Source organism: Rhinolophus ferrumequinum, chromosome 2, assembly GCF_004115265.2.
Source record: "Rhinolophus ferrumequinum isolate MPI-CBG mRhiFer1 chromosome 2, mRhiFer1_v1.p, whole genome shotgun sequence".
NCBI lineage: Eukaryota > Metazoa > Chordata > Mammalia > Chiroptera > Rhinolophidae > Rhinolophus > Rhinolophus ferrumequinum.
In genome coordinates this window covers 38,854,467-38,876,984 of record NC_046285.1, presented here as the reverse complement: position 1 = coordinate 38,876,984, position 22,518 = coordinate 38,854,467, and the positions used below count along the sequence as shown (strand labels likewise).

At 35.8% G+C, this 22,518-nt stretch overlaps 1 protein-coding gene across 1 annotated transcript in view; it reads right to left on the bottom strand.

Annotated features, from left to right (window-relative positions):
* The window catches only part of PHLDB2 (pleckstrin homology like domain family B member 2), a 103,191-nt gene that overhangs the window by 26,929 nt on the left and 53,744 nt on the right, over window positions 1–22,518 (bottom strand). Inside the window, 5 exon segments of the mRNA XM_033127558.1 lie at window positions 2,371–2,514; window positions 6,290–6,379; window positions 9,015–9,125; window positions 10,115–10,270; window positions 15,788–15,916. Coding sequence (XP_032983449.1) covers window positions 2,371–2,514; window positions 6,290–6,379; window positions 9,015–9,125; window positions 10,115–10,270; window positions 15,788–15,916 — 630 coding nt within the window.

The window sequence follows — 22,518 nt, the reverse complement described above, 5'->3', positions numbered from 1 at the left end:
TAAATAATCCACCTCTCACTCTCGTAGTTAGTGCCTGATGCCTTGGGCCTCAGGACAACTTACAAATTATTATGATGGTCGCCAAGTGGATGGCGGAACAGCCAATGGACAAAGCAAGTGAGCGGTTTCTCCCCTTGTCTGTCTGGACAGTGCTGTGGGGGGAGATCCCAGTGTGAGGAGAACAAGAAAAGGGAGGGAGAAGGAAGAAGATGAAGAGAAAGAGCAAGTAAACGGGGACGTTGTTTTAAAGTTGGAATAATATTTCAATCACATGAACACACTCCAAATCCACGTTTCCATATAAGGCATCCTTCTAGGTTACTCTTTTATTTAAAAAAGAGCTTGGCCAAGAGGCCCCTATATTTAAAAAAACTTCCTGTTGACTATTTCTTCTTTTTATTTTTCAGATTCCTAAGGCAAAATTTTGCCAACTAGAAATTTATCCAAAATTTTCTTGGCCTCTCAAAAAAATGTCTTCAATAGTAAAGTTATTTCCTATTTAAAGGTTCTTTCGGTCTGGTCATTTTTATACTAAGCTCAGGCTGTTGAAATATGTAAAAATTTATGCAAATATGAGTTACCAAATTGATTATCAATCTTCACACATTCAATCATGAAAAATATCTGCATTTTAACTTTATAATAATCTACTTATACTAGCTAATATTTATTAACCTAAAGTAGGGGGAAGATATAGTCCTTTAACCAAAGGTAATAGATTGTAAAGGCACCTTCAAGAAATGTAAGGGCTGAGCAAGCACAGTAGGGCTCACCTGCTTTGGGGATCTAGTGACCATGACTCCTTAGGACCTCCTGAGGCCAAATTCATATAGCAATTTGATTACAATTGAAAGGAGTCAGAACAGATTTTTTTTGAACACCCAAGCATAAATATGTACTGAATGTAGTAAAAGAAAAGAAGCATTAAGAATAATAAACCATTTATTTAAAAATCTCATCAATAAAAACTGTTCTACGAACCAAATGCAGTACTTGTGGGGTGACCTTGGACAAGCTATTTACCTACACTGAGCCTCGGTTCTCTAAATGTCAACAAGGAGTTAATTCTTATTTCATGGGACTGTTAGAAGGAAGAAATGAAATATTTATTTGTAAAATATTTAGCAAAGTTTGACACATAGCAAGGTATCAATTATTATTATGGTGTCAATATTGCATAAAAAATTTGTGTTGTTACAGCAATTTTCTATACCATGGATTGTATGGAAATAATTATTATTCTGAAAAATACCTGAGATAAGTTGCAATATTTTGGTTGAATGGGAACTGAAGTAGGAGGATGTGAAACAAGCACAAACACATCAAAAGCAAGAAGAGGACAATCAAGGTCTCAAACTTTATAACACTCCCAACACCCTCAGAACATAGTAAATGTCCTTTAAAAAATAAATAAATAAATAAAAGCAAAGGAGTATGCACCTTGTCTTTTTAAAAAAGATCTTTGGAAAAGTTGAAGAAAAGATTCCACATAAGTAACTTTGTTGTCAAGATCAAATTCCCAAACTCTGAACACCAGTTCCTAATTACCTGTTGTTGCTCCTGCTGCTGCTGCCTTCTGTGTTTCTTAGCTGGTAGAGGAGGAGGTGTGTCATTTAAAGGGAAAGGATCGACAGATGAAGCCATGACTTCAGGCCAAGGGGCTGATGGAGGTTGAGTGATAGGATGAGGAGAAAGGGTGGAAGGAAACACAAATCCAGAACATACAGGTGATCTTTGCTTTATAGGAGAAAGAAAAGGTATATATGTGTCCATATGAAATGAAAGAATAAGGCAAAGAAATGAAATCAATTATCTGATCATTCTCTTTTTCTATTTTAATCAAGAAGTCACAGATGATGGGCAGTATCTTTAGCCTCTTGTTGAAACCCCACCCTGCAGGCAACTTGGATCAGGAGAAGGTATTTTCATTTACTACTACTTGCCACTTTCCAGACGTTTTTTTAAAAAGGCATACCATTTAAAAAATCCACACTGCAAAACATAGTAGAAAACAAAAGCAAACTGGAAAGGTGATTCAAACCAACAATTTTAGAAAGACTTTTAGCTTCTAAGAAAAGTAGATCAGGTCAGAGGGCTTAGATACAGAGGTTTTTTGGTTTTGTTTTGTGTTTGTGTTTTTTAACTGACTTTTCCTGGTAGTCCACTCTGTACCATGCATTCCATGATTTCTAGTATTGTAATTAGTAGAGCAGTTCCCCTAAATTGGTATGTTTCTCGAACTCAGTATCACTTTGCCCCTTTGGCCAACCAGACATACATTTGTCACACATGCCCTCAATTTCAGTTAACCATGGGTTAATGGTGGACACGAGGAAAGCAGTGAATGAACGAAACGTCATGCCAACACACCTCTTTATTTTGTGGCTGGCTCGCCAGCACAGCCGTGGCAGGCCCAGTGGCGACAGCATCAGCAGCAGCAGGGAACTGAGTGGAAGGGGAGAGGTTCGTGGCATTGCCACATGGCTCATTAATTTCATTTACACTGATATAGCCCTAAAAGGAGGAATTCAGAAATTAAACACAAAGAGAGCAAAAGCTGAGGCATGCGAGGGTATTAATGCTCCAAAACAATGGAATTAGCTTAAGAGCGGCACAGCCAGATATCTGTGGTATTATCAAATGTTTCATTAGGGAATCGCCAGCAATTAAAATGGATTTACAGTGCGTAATCTTGGACAATGATATTTCAAACATTAAAAATAATTGCTTTTTTCTGGTGAAATCAAGATGACTAGATTATAAATAACCCAACATCTCCGATTTTAAAATACCCAGAGGTATCAGCATTCATTCTGTTGACTGAATGAGGTTGTCACTACACAACATTTAAAATAATCACACACACAAAATCTGAGATATGAAATTGACAATGTAATCACTCACTCTCACTCAAGAGCCTTTTCCGCAAATCTTTATTTTTATATTTTCCCCTCTTCTTCTGTTTCCTGACAAATTGAAGTGTGAGTAAAAGTGGGCTGAGGGTATTGGGTTTTGCTCTAAGACCTTTATAAAACAGTAATTTATTTGTAATGGAATACAGCTTTCAGGCACACTCGCACAACCTAAGGTGGAGTTGCAACTTGATGGTGTTTCAATTCCAGGCAGCTTCTCAACTCCCAAGTCTATCTCCAGGACAGAGAAATTCCAGTTCCTTTAAATTCAATGATTCAGTTTTGGCTTCAGTTTAGAGAAAATACCCATGAATCAAAATCTATGATGTTCAAAACTTCTGAATTTATATTTGAGGAAAAGGCACTTGTAAATTTTAATGGAAAATAACTGTACAGATCAATCATGATTTTCATCACATCAATAAAACAGCATGAAAAAAGAATAAAGAGTATAAAATAATATCTCTCTTTTAAAAGTAAAATAGTGTTAAATTTAACACTTGGGTTCTACTTAGCCTATCAATCCCTTCAAAAAATGGCTTCAGGACACGCCAAGATATTATGCCAGTGAAGCAAAAATTGCAGGCTGGAAAGCAAGGTTTTTACTGAGATCTTATAATCAGGACAAAGTAGAGAAAGCTGGACTTGACTGTTCATAAATTGAAGGTATCAAAATACTGCTGAATATACTCTTGCACTTCAGATAGGGGCAATGGATAGTATGCAAAGTTTTCTAAAGTTAAATTGAAGACAAGAAGTTGACAACTTCATTTTATCTTTGTTTCAGTTTATCTTTGATAATGAATCAGAATTAATAGTAACAACTTTGACTTATTCTTTTGCTCTGTCCATACCAAAGTGTTTTAAAACCAAGGTGTGATTCCTTATATGAGTCATACACCATATAACCTAATTAACTGCTTCAAAAATGTATCCTGTTTGTCAAAAGTGTTTAAGAGTTAGACAAAAATTAATCACTCCTTAAAAATATGGAGAATGAGAGAGAGAGAGACAGAGAGAGACAGAGAGAGAGAGAGAGAGAGAAAATCAAACCATCTTGTGAATCAAGTTGGGAGTCAAGCCGACTTGGTCCAATGAAAAACATACATAACTACTCAACAAACATGAGAGTGCAGACATACAAAAGTAGCCAAAAAGCCAAATGGCCTTTTGACCCGAGGAAGTCTGCAGAGAAAAGAACTCATTAATAGAAAAGGAAAGATTTTATTCTTCACGTAAGACATAGAGACCTAGGGAGCCCATTTAATTCATTTGGATGACACAAGCCCTTCAAACTCAGTATGTCCAGAGTCAAACTGCTTATCTTTCCTTTTAAATCTATTCTTTCCCCAGTCTTCCCTACCTCAGGAATAAGTACTCACTATCCACCTCATTATTCAAACTGGAATAGTGGCATCATTCCTGACACCACCCTTAATTTACTTCATCCCCACATTCAGTCTATCAACAAAAACTGTCTACTCTGTCTCCAGGATACCGTATCCAACTACTTCTCTCTGTCTCTCTGCCGTTGCTTGAATCCAAGCCACCAGCATCTCTGCCTATACTATTGCCATACTGGTTTCCCAGCATTTCCTCCTCCTCCTTACAATCACTAGTAGCACAGCCCAGAGTGATCATTCACAAATGTACATCAAATAAGGTCACCTCCAAGCTTAAAACTACTCAATGGCTTCCTGTCCAGATAAAATAAACCATGTATTTTTTAAACATGACTCAGAAGATCTGTCCCCTAACCACCTCACTATCTTTCTACTACACTCCATTCACACAACCACCTTTTGTTACTGAATCTGCCAGTTCCATGTTCTGAACAATAGAGGAAAACTGTGAAACTGAATGATCTAATAAAGTTTTTGCAGAAATACTTAACAAAATGCGTCCGAGGTACACATTAGGCATATCTATTATGGGATGATCATTTATTTCACATACCTACACAAACACACACACAATACTTTCTATGTAGGAATTCCTAACTCTAATGTCTTCTTAAAAATTTATAAATAAAGGGTTTTTTAAATGCAAATTTTTATGCAGATGCAAGATTTCTTTCATTTTTTTTGAAGAAAAATACAGAATGTGCCAAAAAAATGTATACACATTTTAAGAAAGGAAAAAATAACTGTACTAAAATTGTAATACTCGATATATACTGATAACAAAAGATGAATACAAGTCACCTTTGACTTCTGCAATTACAAGAGGTGCTCAAAGTGGTTACCATCAGCATCCAGACACTTCTGATTATGGCGAACAATGTTTGGTAGACTTCTGTGGCGAGCGTGTGAACTGTTCCAACACCAGAGCAGAAGCAGGACTTGTTGCTGTGCGAGGCCTCCTGGATCTTCCCTTGTACACATCACACACAGCACCATGCGTCTCAAACTTATCACGGATGCGTGCAATCGTTAGGTGTGTTGGAGGTTCTGTTGCGTACTCACGCCTCCATTGTTGTTGTACTTCGACAATGTTCTCTCGAATTTCAAATACCACAGAATGGTCTTGTGCTCCTCAAATGACAACTGTGCTTCTGCCATTTTCTTTGACTGTCCTGCCTGTGGCATGGTGACGCTAGTATTTATCTGATTAATGCCATCTTTTGAGCGAAATGTCATACTACACATTGCTACCGTAATTCAATCCAACTTCGAAAAGTAATATATAGATAACATCTCTTAAAACATGTATACATTTTTTTGGCACCCTGGTATAAAAAAAACTATTTTCTTTCTCAGTCAGGGTTATACTTTTCCAGATTAGAATTGAAACAGTCTATCACTATAGCAGTGTAGCTCTATAAAAAGACACTTGGGAAAGAGTGGTGATGTGGACTGGGGAAAAATGCCTGATTGGGATAAAGAGTGTGTATAAGATTTTCCAATTTAGGGGGAAATAGCAACAAGATTGGGAGGAAAAAAAGAGAGAAAAAAAAGAAACAAAACTATTTTCTCAAATGTTAAGGGCCATTTTCATGTTCTGTAAGACAGGAGAAAGAGAAGCAAAGTAAGGAAGAGGAAGAATTGAAAAAGAAAACTGCAAGGAAAGAAGAGAATTTAAGACTAACCTCGGTCTGGATCCTAAATTTTTTGAAACTCCAAGTTAACCCACAATGTCACTGTCAGTTGAAGTACACATACACACAACACACACACAGTGCATTTGCATTAGACACAAAGATAAACCCTGAAATCCTCAAAGCATAAATAATGAAAGGGAAGAAAGCCATCAAAGCACTGAGTGCTTTCCTAAGTCATTTAAGTTAATGTTTTTCCTGTTCAGCTAATCATATAAAACTGAGCTACATCTCTTGATTTCTAAGGTGACATGAGTGGGCATGTAAAATCATAGCTTACCTCTTTTAGAGTACTGGGGTTGACAGGAAACCCTTTTCCCCCAGAGAGGCTGGAGTATTTCTTTTCCAAATTACAAAGATTTTCCTTTTCCTGAAGGAACACAAAGTCTATTAAGTTTAGTCAACCTTGGATTTCCCTCATGACTAATGACGTTGAACATTTTTTTTCATGTGACTTATTGACTCTTCATATATCTTTTGTGAAGTGTTTGTAGTCAAGTCTTTCACCTTTTTATAAAAAAGAAATATTTATTTGGTGTTTATATCTTATTATTGAGTTATAGGAGTTTTTAATATATTCTGGTTACAAGTCCTTTGCCATTTCCTCTTTAAGAAATCTTTGCTTACCCCAAGGCTATGAAGATGTACTAGCACTTCTATAATTTCTTCTAGAAACTTAATCATTTGAATTTTTATGTTTAGGTCTATGATCTATCTCAAATTGATTAATGTGTATGATGTGAGGATGGGTGGTGTTGAGGTTCCTTTTTTCCATGTTTACCCAGTTGATCCAGCACCATTTGTTGGAAAGACTTTCCTTTCCTTACTGGGTTGTCTTAGAGGCTTTGTCAAAAATCAATAGACAGTGTATGTTCGGGTCTATTTCTGGATTCTGTTTGTTCCCATTGATCTATATGTCTATTTGTATGCTAGCGCCACACACACGAGTAGTCTGAAACACTACAGCTTTATAGTAAAACTTGAAAACATATAATATAAATCCTCCAACGTTGTTCTTATTTCAAGTTGTTTTGGCTATATTTTTACCATCCACTATACTATATCCTTTGCATTTTCTTATACAGTTAATTCTCATTATTTGCATAGTTAATGTTCTATTACATTGTCATGCACACTGAATTAGTGAATACTGAACCATTGTTCCTAGGGGTATTACAGGGTTGGGTTTCTCTTGTCACAATATGTTCAGCAACTGATCAATATACAACTTTGTTTTATGAGTGTTTCTGTTTAAAAGATACCTATTTAATACACATTGTTGATTCATATTAATATTAAACTCAGAGCCAATGGCACTATAATTGAACACATGCATTTTCTCCATAAGATACTTCACAGCCTTCTTGTGCTTAGGATACCAGACAGTACTTAAGCACTATGCTTAGGAGCCATTTTAGACAACAAAATCACCAACAAAATGTGAAAATATGGCACTAAATAGTCCACAAAACGGACATCATATAGTATTAGAGCTGAAAAAAGGCAGAGCGTTGACTTGTTCAATCTCAGCAGGGGACATGCATGTCAAGGGACTTAAAATTTTCTCGGTTCTGTGCATGTCCCTAATGACTGCATGACAAGTATTGATCTTGTTACAAGTAAATTTTAGTGAGAAAGCAAATTCACAAATACAGAATCTGCACATAATGAGGATCAACTGTAAATTTTACCATCAACTTGTCAATTTCTACAAAATGTCTATTGGGATTTTTATCAGGATTGAGATGTATTTATAGATAATTTGGGAAAATAGAAATATGAATACTCGTGGACCATAATTTTTACAAGAATTATATTTTATATATTTTTGATAAGGAGATGGTATTTCTGTGTGTGCTTACCTATTTTTAAAAATCTATCCCTAAGAGACTTTTTCCTTCTTCTGCTAAAATTTCAGAAACTATGTAAATATTGCATGTTAAACTATTTAATTTAATACTGTGTGCAAAGGGTAAATGGTGGTGGGGAGATTAACGGCACTAGAGTAGAGTTATTCCCTAGACCAGGAGATAGGGATGGAAAATATAGCTCCATTGAGACATTTCTAGGTGCTGAAGATGCAAGAGGAGGGGAGCTATCAGGGCTTGGGGAGGGCTACCGAGGCACCTCAAGTGAACTCATAATTCCATGTGAAGGACCAATTTTCCTCTCTCTTCTCAAACTCAAAATAGCTAAGACAGGAATATTCACTCCAGCTATATTTCTTCTAGGTGGGACTGGTTCAGACTCATATTTTAATGCATCATTCTGGATGTTATGTTTTTCCTACACATCATTCTGGGTCCATCTTATATTATCATGATCCCAAATATCATAATGCTAGGGAGTGGCCTGCATGCAAGACTCAGTCAGGAGACTAGCTTCATCAATGTTAACTTTTGGTGCCTTATTACTGAAATTAGACTAGGGATCATATCAGGGAATTAGGCTGCAGTTTGGGCAAAGGAATCCCTTTCCCTATAGCCATGTTAGGTGCTGGGATGTAGACACAGTCCATTTGATGAGGGTGATCTTGCCACCCATGATGGAGGGTCTACCTAGCCAACTAAGCTCAACTAAACCCAATGTGTCATTTGCCAAGAAGATCCACACACAAAGAATTGGAGCTTAAAACACCAGTGCAGCTGAGCCAAAATGTTGGACAGCTGTAAAAAGAACAGAACATATTTTGCCTATTTGATCAAAAGTATGATTGTTTTTTTAAAAAAGAAAATCAGAAAATATTCAAATTTTTCATAGTTGGATTTTCACACTGTGAAAAACCATGGAAAAAAAAATCCTTGCTTATTTTCTGAATTATAGTTAGTCATTCCCAGAACATTAGCTTATTAATGTGGAGGATTCAATAAAAATGTATGTTAAAGTCTTTCTGAAATTACAATCCACTATTCACTATTAAAAGGCACTTGCTTTGAAGGAAGCAACTTCCCCCTAAGTTGAAACCTGTGTTTTATTGCAACCAGTGCTGAAAAGGAAATACTTACTCTTTGCAGCATCATTATTAAATTATTCTTTTCTTTCACAAAATGGTCTTGTTCTCTCTGAGCCTGCTGGACAATATGATTGGCTTGCTTTTTCAATGCGGAAATTTTTTCCTGGAGGCAAAAAAGATGACCACAGAAAGATGCACATTAGAAATTCAAAACTTTGCCAGTCTGTCCTGGGAAGGGGAAAAGAAGTGGCTGGAATAACAGTGACCATATTTTCAATGATGGTTGGCAGTGATTATTACCCAGAGACTGTGTGTGGCAGTTTCTTTGACCTGCCAAGCTCACAACTTTTCTTTACCTAAGACTAATATATAATATAGTTCAAGAGATTTAAAACCTATTTGAAGAACTCAGAAGTCAACAGGGAACTTTGTTTTAGACTGTAAGTGAATTTTTGACATCATCTTGGGAGACAACTCATGGCAAAAAAACAAGGGACTTCTTAATTTAAATTGAGAGCTTAAGAAGTCACCTTCTCCTCTTCCCTTCTCTCAATTTTATGGGTTTAATACAGAGTGCTGTGGTGTAATTTTTCATTCTGAAACAAGAATTGAATTCTGGGCTGGATATCTGGGTGCTACGAGTCGGGTGAGGTCAGGACTCCTGTGCAAGGCATTCCACAGGGTTCTGGGGCTGTTTCTAATAGTAACAAGCTATCAGCCAGCGTTGAGAACTATTGATTAATGGATACAGAGAAAATTCCCAAACAGATTTTGTTCATGCAGATTCTGCATCTAGTTACTATAATTGCAAAAGGAAGTAATTTAAAACAAATACCTAAATTTCTAATATTCTCTGCCTTGGTTTTCACATAAAATAAAATATTAGATATTATTCATAAATGCATCTACAACATTAAGTAACAAGGACTGCAATATGTTTCAGTTTATCTAGTTTGGAGCACTATTTGGCACATAGATGGCAGGCTCCATAAACTGCCAAATGTGATATGTGATTAAACACACAAAGATATTCAGATGTAATGTCAAGATAGGTAGACAGACACACGCTTCAGCTATGGTAATGATTATCACCGCCACATAGCGAGAAGTACGTCTTGATTTTTTACATTGAATGACACCTGGCAAAAGTACCTTTCTAGTTACAATATTCCGTTGATATTCAGCCACTTCACGCAGGAGCTGTTGGGTCAGGTTCTCCTTTTCCTCATCCAGACGGCTCTCATGTTCAAGTTGCTGGAATTCGAGGTCTTCAAAGTGTTTGCTCTCCACATCCAACAGGTCAGCATCCTTTGGAGAAAAGGAAATGAAAACACGACACACCAGGATGGCTGCAACCTTCTTAATGTGAAGAAAAATTATGAAAAGCAAACAGTACAAAATATCTTTCCAATCATAACACTGACCACAGTTAAACTATGATAATCCTCTCTTTTGGAATTCGCCCATAAAGCAGAGACTTATTGGAATTGAAAGGGACTGGTGGTATGGGGCGGGGGACACATTTATTTCACCATTGGGTTTAGACTGCTCTGTGGATATAGAAATTCGTGTTTTCAATCTGCAAGGAGGCTTGAAAATGGATCACGAAGTGTAAAAGAACTCAGTAAATAACCTAAACATTATTTACGGACCAATGTGTGACAGTTTCTTGAGAAAATTTCTGTTTTCCACAAATTTCCAATAAAATGAGACTTTAGGATAGAGATTAAACTCAAGATTCCAAAGTTGTTGACTATAAAAAAATATTTTAAAAGTTGGCGCACATACCAGACCAGAGGTCTCTAAAAGGGATATATGTACCCCAAATGGCATACGACACAATCCACTGTGATGTGAAGAGAAAATATTAGACTTTCTTTATATTTACATGTAGTTTTTATCTTTCTTTTTTTGTTTTTACAATTTCTAAATAAATTTTCCTTAATGTACATAAAGATAGAGTAATATATGGTACATTATTTAAAGCAAATATTTTTGAGCATGCATAAGTATATCTATGATCTGTATAATGTATATATAGACATGTATGTTCAAATAATTTAATTGAAGGGAGACGTAATAAAAAATATTTGGAGATTGGGATTCTTAAACTGGACTTCTGTGAATCCCTTACTACTGTTTACACATCTTTTTAAGAATGGAACCACAGCTTTCATCAGTCACAAAGAGTGACTCAAAAGATTATGCACCACTATTCTGTGGATAATCTTGAGGATGTTTAAGAAAGATCAGAAATCATAAAAATCAGATGGTCTGCACTCTCCTACCTATAAGATGCCTGCAGACAGGAATAAATCTGCAGCTGTGCAGAAATTGATGCGTGTTGTATAATTATTTTCCAATCTACTTTTTCTTAAAATTCTCATCCCTCTTAGTTTTGGAGCCTTTGACAGAACTATAAATGTGGTATGTATAGATTTTTAAAAATACGGAGGGTGCCAAAAACATGTATACACATTTTAAGAAAGGAAAAAACTGTATTAAAATTGTAATACTCAATATATACCAATAACAAAAGATGAATACAAGTCACGTGTATACATTTTTTTGGCACCCCGGTACATAATTTATAAATGAAAGGAAGAGACAGCTGGACTATGTGGCTCACAGCTCTACAGAGGTAAAAGAACCAGGGCATTTTTTTTTTAATCAAAACATCAAAAAGAGTTGGAAAAATAAATACATGATAAATTAGATCTATATCAGTATTTAACCCCACCCCGCCTCCTGGTTTTCATGCAAGTGATAAATTCTTTCAATTAAATGGAATATATTTTTATTTTATGGAATGAATTTTATTCTGGGGATGATTCATAGAAGAACTATTAGCTACCATGTAACCATGTAATTACAACACTATAGCAACAAGGTTATTATGTCAACACAGAGAGTGGATTCTTAAAGCTTAAGAGCAGGAAAAACAATTTCAAAAACTTATATATCGTTTAAAACTTCTTTACATTTTAATTGGCCAAATAAAATGTGGTTTTGGTTTCAAGTTATTGGGTGACATTTCAAATTTATCAGACATTTCATGCTTATAACTTCTAAAGAAATTAATGAACTCAGACCGAATCTAGTCACTACTGAAAGAATTAAACAATAACTCAGGTAGTGTGTCTTGAAACAAGACACCTATAGTCTTGAAACAATACATTAGCTGATATATTTATTCATACAGGCATACACACTCATTTTTAAGATCTTTCCATTAAGCTTGGTTTGTGTCTAAAAGTTATTGAGATAGAAACTTAATAACCCCTTTTTTTAGTTTATAAATAATCTATATTCAAAGTGGATACAAGGCTCACTATATATGCGTACAGTACACTAGTCCGTAGCTCACTCCACATCTGGTTAATATGCAACATTCTATTTCAACTTCATGAAGGTCACAGAGTCACTGATTTATTTGTAGTAAATATTTAAACCACTGCATGGGTATAATAGTACACTAGGAAGGAAAGTTGAAAACTAAAGCTAAACTCAGCACTCAGATTCCACCGGTGTAATCATCTGATCAAGTTATCTAACCATTAAAATGTGTGTATATACAATTACACTGTGAAAGAAAAACAAGTTGGGAGGGGGAAAAACAAACTTTTAAAAGGTATTAGATAAGAATAAGAATTCATAGGATGGAATTTGGGTGCACAAGAAATTTAATTGAGTACAGAATAACATATACAGAAAGCTCAAAGTCAAGTGTATGCCTAATTGAATGAAAATTTTAATTAAACCTCTCTCACTAAAAGAACATTACAAATCTCTACTGGCTGGCAAACTCAAGGTCAGGTGTGAAAGGAACTAAAACAGCTCATTAAAGAAAATTCAATGCAATTCCTTTTTTTCTTTTAAAGTTTTAAAAAGTTTTTCAATAACTTTTTTGAGAATTAGCTGGCAGAGTTTACATGCAGATCTTTATGTTTTCTTTGCCTAGGGGAGGGACAGAAAGAAGAGAATAGAAATGGTATGGCCCAGAGAGATTCAAGTAATCTATGAGAATTCAAGGCCAAGTCTGAAAGCAAATTTAAATGGAGCGCAGGATTTGTTAACATTCCTCCATCTTACGTACTATATTCAACCCCTTTAACTGCATAGTTTTGGAATTTGGAAAAAGACAACGGCACAATGGTACATCTAGTACTACATCCTCATTTTATACATGAGGATATTGAGGCCCATTGAGGTTGAATGACTTGTCCAAGATTAAATGATAAACTGATTGGAGAATCAGAGAGAAAAAAAGTTCTCTTAATTGTATCATCAAGATTAAAAAAAAAAAAATTAAGAGACTAAAATCAACCAGTCAGCAGAGTAAATATCAAAAGCACAAGAAAACTTTCCTAGCCAGCTGCATATAATAGTGGAACCTATCCCGGCAAATGAAAGACACATTTAACTTCAGCTTTCTTTTCCACACTACTTGTATCCCAGGGAACAACGGGATTGGTGAGCTCATATAAACTACATACAACTGCAGACCATGAAATCAACATCAGATGAAAACTGTATTCTGACTCTAAAGCAATGATTTAGAGGTAAGGAGCCCAGTCATAAATCCACAGTGTTGTATGCACAAAATCATTCTACAATTTCAGCTTAAGTATTTGAGACAACATACAGTTTAAGAAAATGATGTTCTTCCTATTCATTTATTTTTTTATTTTGTATAACTTGCCATCTAATGAAGTTTGTTGTAATAAAATCAACTTTATTGAATCTAGTTAAAATGCCTTGGGGAAAACTTTGTAATAAAGTGGTATTTTGAAGTGTTTGAAGTCTGAAGGGAAATTAGTTGCAATAACATAGGAAGTTCTTAGTATGAATGGACTTCTCATGAAATTAGCAAACTTTTTACTGATTAAGCCAAAGGACGGATGAGGACTTACTCTGGTCATCGTTCCTGAAAAACAGAATTAGTAACACCTTTTAATATCAGGTAAACAGAAGCTACCACAAGCCAGTTATCTCTCCTAAGGAAAGGGGTTTTAAGATAAGAATTTTCACTCTGCTTGGAGAGGAAGAGGAAGGAGTCTTTGCCTTTGATTAGTGGGATAGGCTGTCTGCACCGTTTCCTTTCCTCTTTTTTACTCAAAATCATTAGGACATATACAAATTTCTGCTATAGAAGTTATCCTACAGAGTTATCCTATAGATTGAGAAAGCAGTAATTATTTATATCAACCTGAGTCCAGGTTATTAGTAGAATCTACCAATTGTTATAAACATTTATATTCTTTATAATACAAATATTTATAACAATTGCTTCAATGTTTATAAAGAATCCAAACAATAACTGAATTACTAGAGAAAAAGAAGAACAAAATATATAACTATGCTGCTGATTCAAAATAAAGTATTACAACTGGGTAAAACTTTAGCAATAAGGAAAGTTTAAAACAATAAACAAATACAAAAATCAGTTTCCCAACTTCTTTTATGAATGGGCATAAACACAAACAAATGAAAAACTTTTCTTAATCATTTTTACCACAAGATTTCCAGAGAACTGTGACCCTGATGGACAAGAAGTTTTATCTTCTTACAGCAAATTTAGCTTACACGATAAAATGAGTAAAGAGGAAAAAACATGGCTGGAACTTTCTTTGATTCAACATTGTAAGAGATAAACAAAAATATTAAAACTGTTTTGCTGCAGTTTAAACTCTGTGCATTTGGTATTTTTAAGATGCTTTCAACCTCTGCAATAACATTGGAAAGTTTTAACTAAGTTTTCATAACCTAATGATACCCAAGGCATCAAATATTTTTGTATTAAAGGTCATCTTGAATATTTTCAAGGGTGGGCTATCTTAAGTGATTTTTTTTCAACTTGCCTATTGCCAAGAAGGTACAGACATACTGACATGAATGAAACTAGCCTTCTTTTCTACTCACATGGAATCGTAAATTATGAGTCACTCAGGACTGATTACTATTACATGATGCCTTTAGAAGTCCCAGACTCTTAATGACTGCTTCCCCAGGGTCACAGTTTATTTGGGCTATTGTTTAGAGAAAACAGCTCAGTTGTCTATAAAATGGTAAGTGGGCTTGCCAGTGATTGTGAAACTATCCACATAGGAAATCTTGTTTTCAGAAGACGGCCAAGTTAAACACTGCCAGCATCAAAGATGGGAGAATAGCCCGATCAAGTTCAAATACAAGGTCTATGCTGCACTAAGGTTTTAAAAACCATGCAACTCATACGAGAAGATGTTGAGGACATTAGTACTGCCCTGCATCTTGGGTCTGGGTGTTTGATTGTGCTAATGAGTTCAATGTCATAAGAAGCAGAAAGAAATTAGTTCAATGTCATAAGAAGCAGAAAGAAAAAGAAAAACAAAATGAAAAGTGATGGTGGGAGCAAATCAGAGAACAGGGTAATTTTTGAACAAGAGTATAAAATCAAGCTAAGAAAACAAACATTGAAGGGTAAACAGTACTCAGGATGCAGCAGAGAATGGTGGGGAGGAGGGGACCCCAGGAGATGTCAGTTGATTTAAATGTTACAATCTTGGTGATGGTTACATGTCAGGAATTGCTCTCTTTGGTTACAGAGAATGACTCCAGAAATGTTTTTGCATTATAAATTAGGTAAAGGATTCTAGCAATGAATTTTTAACTGATTAGCATGAAATAATACATGTCAGCATGCATATTTCTATTTAAAAAGTATCTAATGACCAGAACTTATGCAAATTTATAGTATGTGAAGAAGGACGTCAGAAGAAAGTGGAACTTAATTGATAAAAACAAAAAAAACCATAAACAGCTGGCACATTCCTGTTTGCTACTGACCCTCTTCAGTTGTTGCTGTAACTGTTCCCTCATGGACTCAGGACAATTGTCCAGCTGGGTCTTCTGCTCGGAGTAAAGCTCCTGAAGCCTCTCTAGTTTTTCCCTTTCAGCATCAAGCTTTACCTTCTCCTGAAGTTCAGAAATCAGAAAATAGAATAGAAATTACCTTCACACCTAAACAGGCGTTAGTGAACATTTCCCAAGGATAACACAAACAAGTAAACACAAACTCTAGATATCCTACGAACGTGGAGACATATCTTGTTAGTGGCCAGGATAAGGCATATAAGTGGAAGTAAAGACAAGGAACCCCATTTCTGTATTCTCAAAACATAGTCTACTTCATTGGGTATTGTCAACGACCCCCATTCTTCCTTCCTGCCACCGTCTTACAAAAGCAGGGGAAACAGTGGTAATGTCGGTCCATGGTCAACAAAGAACAAAAGAAATACTAACTGAATTCATAAGATAGCCTTGCAGAGTTACTTGGGCAGAGAACCAGACAAAGAAAAGCAAGTATTTACCTCAAGTACTGTGGTAGTCCAATTTGCTCTAGCATTTGTTAGGCAAGCTTTGGAAATTATTGAAATTTTGTTCCCAGGTCAGAGGCAGGCTAGGTGGTCTAGTTGACACCCCAGTCATCTGAAACAGTTCTAGCTATTTGGCAAACTTCAGAGCTTAAGCAATTAGAAAATCTGATTGCAAGGACAGCATCTAATTCAGAGGCCAAGAGAGCTAGTAAAAATGCAAGACTGATGAAGCAGCAAGAGGAAGGTAAATCAGGCAGCTCAGAGACACCAAAAGTGTTTACTGTGTACTGTGGAGATAAGGGCTTCCCTACAGTGACTGACACAAAATAATTGAAACATGGACTGTAAAAAAGCAAAAAACAAAAAAAAAAAAAAAAAGAGCAGATCACTCAGGAGTCAGAGAATAGAAGAACAGAAGGGAAAAGATAACACTATCCCCTCCTCAGTCACACACACTCCAAAGTGACCCTGGACATTCTCCAGTGTATAATAGGCAAAAACTGTAATACAATGATTACATGGCCTTACAATGTCACCTCATAAATCGAGAGACAAAACAAAACTTCAATCTGTTTAGTGCCAGTCTTTCTAACTTGTATAATACTCTGAACCCTTGAAGTCAATTTTAGATTTGATCCTCTCCTTGGGTAACACTCTCAGCCTAAAGAAAAGCACTTTATGAAGCACTATCACAGTCTGACTCTCAATAAGCAAAATACTACCACCTTACTTTCCTTCATTCACTCTATGTGAATTGGGAGAAATAAATTAGCTTCTACGCATACTTTTTAAAGGATGAAGCTCTGACATAGTCCTATAGAAGTATACTTACTATAACTTCTTCATCCAAATGGCCATGATTTCCTGTGTAAACATATATTTACATTCTTTATAAAAGATATTATGGTTTAAGTCTAAATCTATATGATATCATTACTTATTCACATGAGTCTACATAAATCAAAATGTATATTTGATTTAAAAATGCATTTTTCCCTCAAAATGATTAAATATACAAGTCATAATACTGAGAATCCTACTTCATATATCAGTCTAAAAATGATTCCACGACTTAAAGCTTAGCAGGCTGTAAAGACGGTGTCCTCATCTTTAATGGTAAGTCGGCTCACTGGGCACATCTATTGTGCAGGAATTGGAGAAAGCAATGACATCGTCCACAGAAAAAAGGAAAAAAGGATTCTCAAGTGCTAATTCAGAGTAAAACTGAATATACTACCAGTACAGGTTAGATTTAATCTTTAGTTTCAGAATTAATATTTTTTTCCCGTAGTAAAACCAGCAATACAGAACACATGTTGTCTTTTGGCTAAGAAAATGTGTTATTTCCTGTGTGTGCAGATCCAATACTACCCTGTTTACACAGCAAAATAATTTTATCCGAAGAGCTCTATTTCTATCGTAGATACTATATCACCATATTTTGCAGCAATTCTAGTTCCAAACAGAAAGTTAAACAAATAAAAAAACTATCCATTCTAATTAAATACCATATGTTCAAAGCCCTAAAATTTAAAGTTATATTTGATAGAAAACACTGATACAATATTTGATAATATGAAAAGGCACTGGCCTAAAACCCAGGTCTCGATCTGAAGAAATAATCAAATGATTCCTCGGATGCTCTAATTTTTTACTGTAAATAATAAGTACCAATAAACAACTGATAAAAAATACCTTATGTTTACATAGTGCCTTCCTTCTGAGGTGCTCAAAACGTTTCGCAATTCCATACAAGGGAGCGGTTAGAAGAATTATGCAAGCAGGCACCATCAGAACCTTCTGCAGCTTCTCTGTGGTTTGTCAGTAAGGCTGTGACCACTACCTGGGTCTCAGAGCAAAAGCTCAGTGGGGCAAAGCTAGGGCAAAGGAAGTAAAGAGGAAGGATGAAAGAAGGACTAGTGGCAGGTGGGCCCGGCTATAAATCACAGACGTCCAGAAAGGTGATATCACTCCTGCAGGAGCCAGAAGTAGACCAACTCTGAGCCAGAAAGAAATTAATATTCCTCTCTTCTATTTATCACCCAGGAAGTTTTCAAAGGAAAATTAGCTCTGGGCAAGCAGTTAATTAGAGTTGAAAGTATTAGAAAATAGATGGACCAATTAGATGGTGCTGTTGGGTTCAGGGTTTCTTGCTTTTTACATGTAAAATATTAAAACTGAGTGTTACTCTCTTCCCTCAGATTTAAATTGGTAACTTCACCTATTCTAATTACTATAGGCACAATGATATTTTCCAAACACCAAACTGGGAAAGAGTATAACTTTTTTTTAAGATTCATAAATCTATTTTCGGGAAACAAATGAATTAAAATGAAGCTTTAATATTTTAACAAATTTAGCTTTGTTGAAAAAATAAGATTTCAAGGAATTGGAACACTCCAGGGAAATACAAGTGTACAAGGGGACATTTATAAAACCAAGAACATTCAGAATGAGACTTCCCTAGAGACATGGCTGCTTCTATCAGCACTGTTCTGGCATTGACTTGTCCTCTCTTGATGTTCTGGCAAAATCCAGTTAGATCACAAATTCATTGCCAGGTTCTGCCTATTTTGTATCTTTAAGACTGATGTTCCTAAAGTGTATATATAGCCAAAGGTAAATTATTCATGGGCAAATGGAAGTAGAAATCAGTATAGTATAAAACCGGTTGTATATTTCTTCCATAGTGAGTTCATTCACTCAATAAATATTTATAAGGGGACTAGAAGTAGAGAAAAGAGGGAACTTGATTACTGTCCTCATAAAATATAGGCTATTTAGCTTTGTGGTTCTTAGCCCTGACTGTACATCAGAAAAACTTGGAAGAGCTTTTAAATACACTATTTCTCAGGCCTCACCTGGTCAGAAAGCCTAGGGAACAAGCATTTTAAAAATCGCTAGCTTTTCTTGTATGCAGCCACGTTGAGAACCACTGACTTAGCCACCCAGGATGATCAGAGAAGCAAAGACAATTAACTACAATTTGATTTTTCCAATGAAGACACAGGATTCTAATACAGGATCCACCAAACATTGTTCTTAAACATTTGGTCTTAGCACCTTTACTTCATAATATAAAAAGCTTCCCTTACAAGTATCATCGCCAATTGTTTTGTCCCAAATTCTTACATTCAGATTAAATGCCTCAAGTAAACTAAATGAAAAATGAACTGTGAGAGATTCCAACATGCAATATATATTTGGAGAGAAATGAGGCAATTCAAATTCAGAAGCAAAATGATTCCCTTCTAACAAACAAATGGTCAGGAGTGGTTATAAGTGTACCTTAAATAATTTTAATTTGTACACAAGAGTGGCAAATAATCTTGAATGAATGTAATAATCCAAGACTTGTTATAGGATCACTTATTTTGCTAGACCTATGGTTAGAAGACAGTAACATAAGTTTCCTCTCTTTTAAGTTGTATTCTTTTTTTTTTTTTTAAAGGAGCAAAGATTTTATTAAAGTGAAAGTACAGCTCTCTTTCAAGAGGGGGTACCCGAAACTGGGATGCCCCTTACGTTGTATTCTTGAAGGAAGGAACTGAAATTGAACTTGTTGGCTCTATTTGAATTCCAATACTATACAGAAAATTCTTGAATAGCAATGATAAAATCATTTTATCATATTTAAGTGTGCAATACTTGTGAAACAGATGGTTCAAGGTTACCCTGAAAAAATGCTCACTTTATTAGCTTGTATGGCTGCTAGATAAAGTAGAGAATACCCAGTTAAATTTGAATTTCAGATGAACAACAAATTATCTTTTAATGTAAATCTCTCCCAAATAATGCACAAGACATAATAACAACAAAAAATTACTGTTTATCTGAAATTCAAATTTAATTGAGCATCCTGTACACACACAGAAACACAGAAACAGACATAGACACACACACACACACACACCCCGCTAAATGTGGCAACCCTATTAGCTTGATAAGATTTTCTTAAAAATTAAGATCCATCTTTGTAACTTCCAAACTGCTTAGCACAGAATCCAGCACATACTATGTTGCATATACTGCCATGCTGCATGAAACACTGGGTCAGGTTTTGAATAGATACAATGATGTGTTAAAATTCATCCCTAAGCCATCATTTTTACGGGCGGGACATCCAAAATCCTCTCGGTACACCCTGAGAATCCCTTTCCTTCTATTTCCTAAAGGCTGTGGTGTTGTTTGCAAGGCGGGCATCCTCCTAGGTTCCTAGATTAGGCAGTTGTTTTAGGCCACAAATCACTTTTGTGAAATTCTTAAGGCCAAATGAGTTCCAGATTCCAGAAAATTCTGCATTTTAGAGAGGTAATGCAGTTCAGACAGCATATATCACACGGCATTTCCAGTGAGGTCTGCGGCAGTGCCCTGTACTTAAGCACATTACTGCTGCAGCTACTTAGGAATATTCACACCAAGTGTGTGAATATTAGTCAAAGTCAGGATTTGCAACCCACTAAATTTTGGTGCCAACCTTACAAAAGGACTTTTTTTCTCTACAAAACTTTTTAGATTTTGGAACTACAGAGGGAAACCATGGATCTGTGTCAACAAACAATGATTGTTGAGAACCCTTGCTCTGCCTGCCTCTAAGGAGACACATCCTTATATGGCTTTCTCAAGATTTTTTTTCCCTTAGGCTTTGACAATTTAATTACACAATTAATGGATGTTTAGTGTAGAAAATGTTGAAGAATCATAACACTAAAGATTTATGTAATCAAACAACCACAAGAAAAAAATAACCCTAATCTGGAATCCAGTTGATTTAATCCCCATATCTCATGATATATTTCCACTTCCTTTAACCAGGGAGTTAACTTTGAAATGTAAGAGGCACGGGAAGGGCTGGGTCCCTCTGAACACTGACTGTTACTTGGCAAATGCTCTGCACTCAAGAGGCATTAACACTTTGCTGAGGAATTCTGGGCTGGCTCTCAGTCTTCCCCTGACTCTGAAGGAAGAATGGGGAGGGAAGTAACAGGTATTTTGGCAAGACAGTAATGGGGAATAAAATTTAACCATTTAAAATACAGTGATATATGCTTATTGTAGAAAAATGAGTCGAGTAATTTAAGATTTTATGCAGTAATATGTTGTATGGTGTAGAGGAATTTAGCTTCAGTTCACACCTTTAAGAGTGTTTCGCTCAGGATGGCTAAAAAAGTATCCTCATCTATCTGTGAGAGGACAGATCCTTAAACAAAAGGCTGGTTTGAGCTTTATGATTATCATGTGGGTAGATGGAAAGAGTCTTCAACAAGACTACGGAAACAGAGCCTTTTTCTTAACCATTTTACTTAAATTCAGTACAATTGACTTTTGATCTTTGGATGCTAAGATAATTCCAAAATGGAGAAAATTGAACAACTGTTTTTAGTTTTGAATTCTTAATATACTGAGAAATAGAAAAGATAGGAGGAAAATCTACACAAACAAATGCATACACTCAGCAACTGCCTCAGCTACATGGTTCTTGTGGTTTCCCCACTCTCAGTCACCAAGCCCATCAAACTACAACAGTTTACTACAGCAGAGGTTAACAACCCTCTCTCTCTCCTTTCACTCGCCCCACGAAAACATGATGGCGTCTTTGCTTACTGCTTCATCAAATCAACATCCTTTCTGGGTTGATGTGTGAGTCAGACACTTATATTTGTTCAGGGTTTCTCCATGTTACTAGCGACTCTATCTGTGATGTGACTACTGGGGGAGAACACCACAGGAAGGTGGTATTTAGCTCAGAGCCACATGGAAACAAACTTATTGGTGCTCTTGACAGTGGTACCCACCCATAAAGGCAGTGAAAGGTCAGCTCACGATGCTGCTGCAAAAATGTTCAATACATATAAAATTGAATATATTGTCATATTTTATATGTATATATAAGTATGTCTATAGTTTATATTTTACATGCCAACATATAATACATAATTACCTATAATACATATTAATTCATACTAAATATGTCACATAGAATGACAGTTCCCAAATCAGCTAAAGGAAATAACACCAAAGACTGGTCTAGAGAGCCAAGGAAGTGACATTGATAATTTCACACCAGGATTTGAACTCTGACGTGTTACTAAACTTGCTTCCTATGTCTCTAGGTCTTACCTCCAAAACACTAGAGTCAGGCTGACAGGATGTGCTATCGACATCTGAATCGGAGCTTGCCCAATAGGGATATTTTTCAGG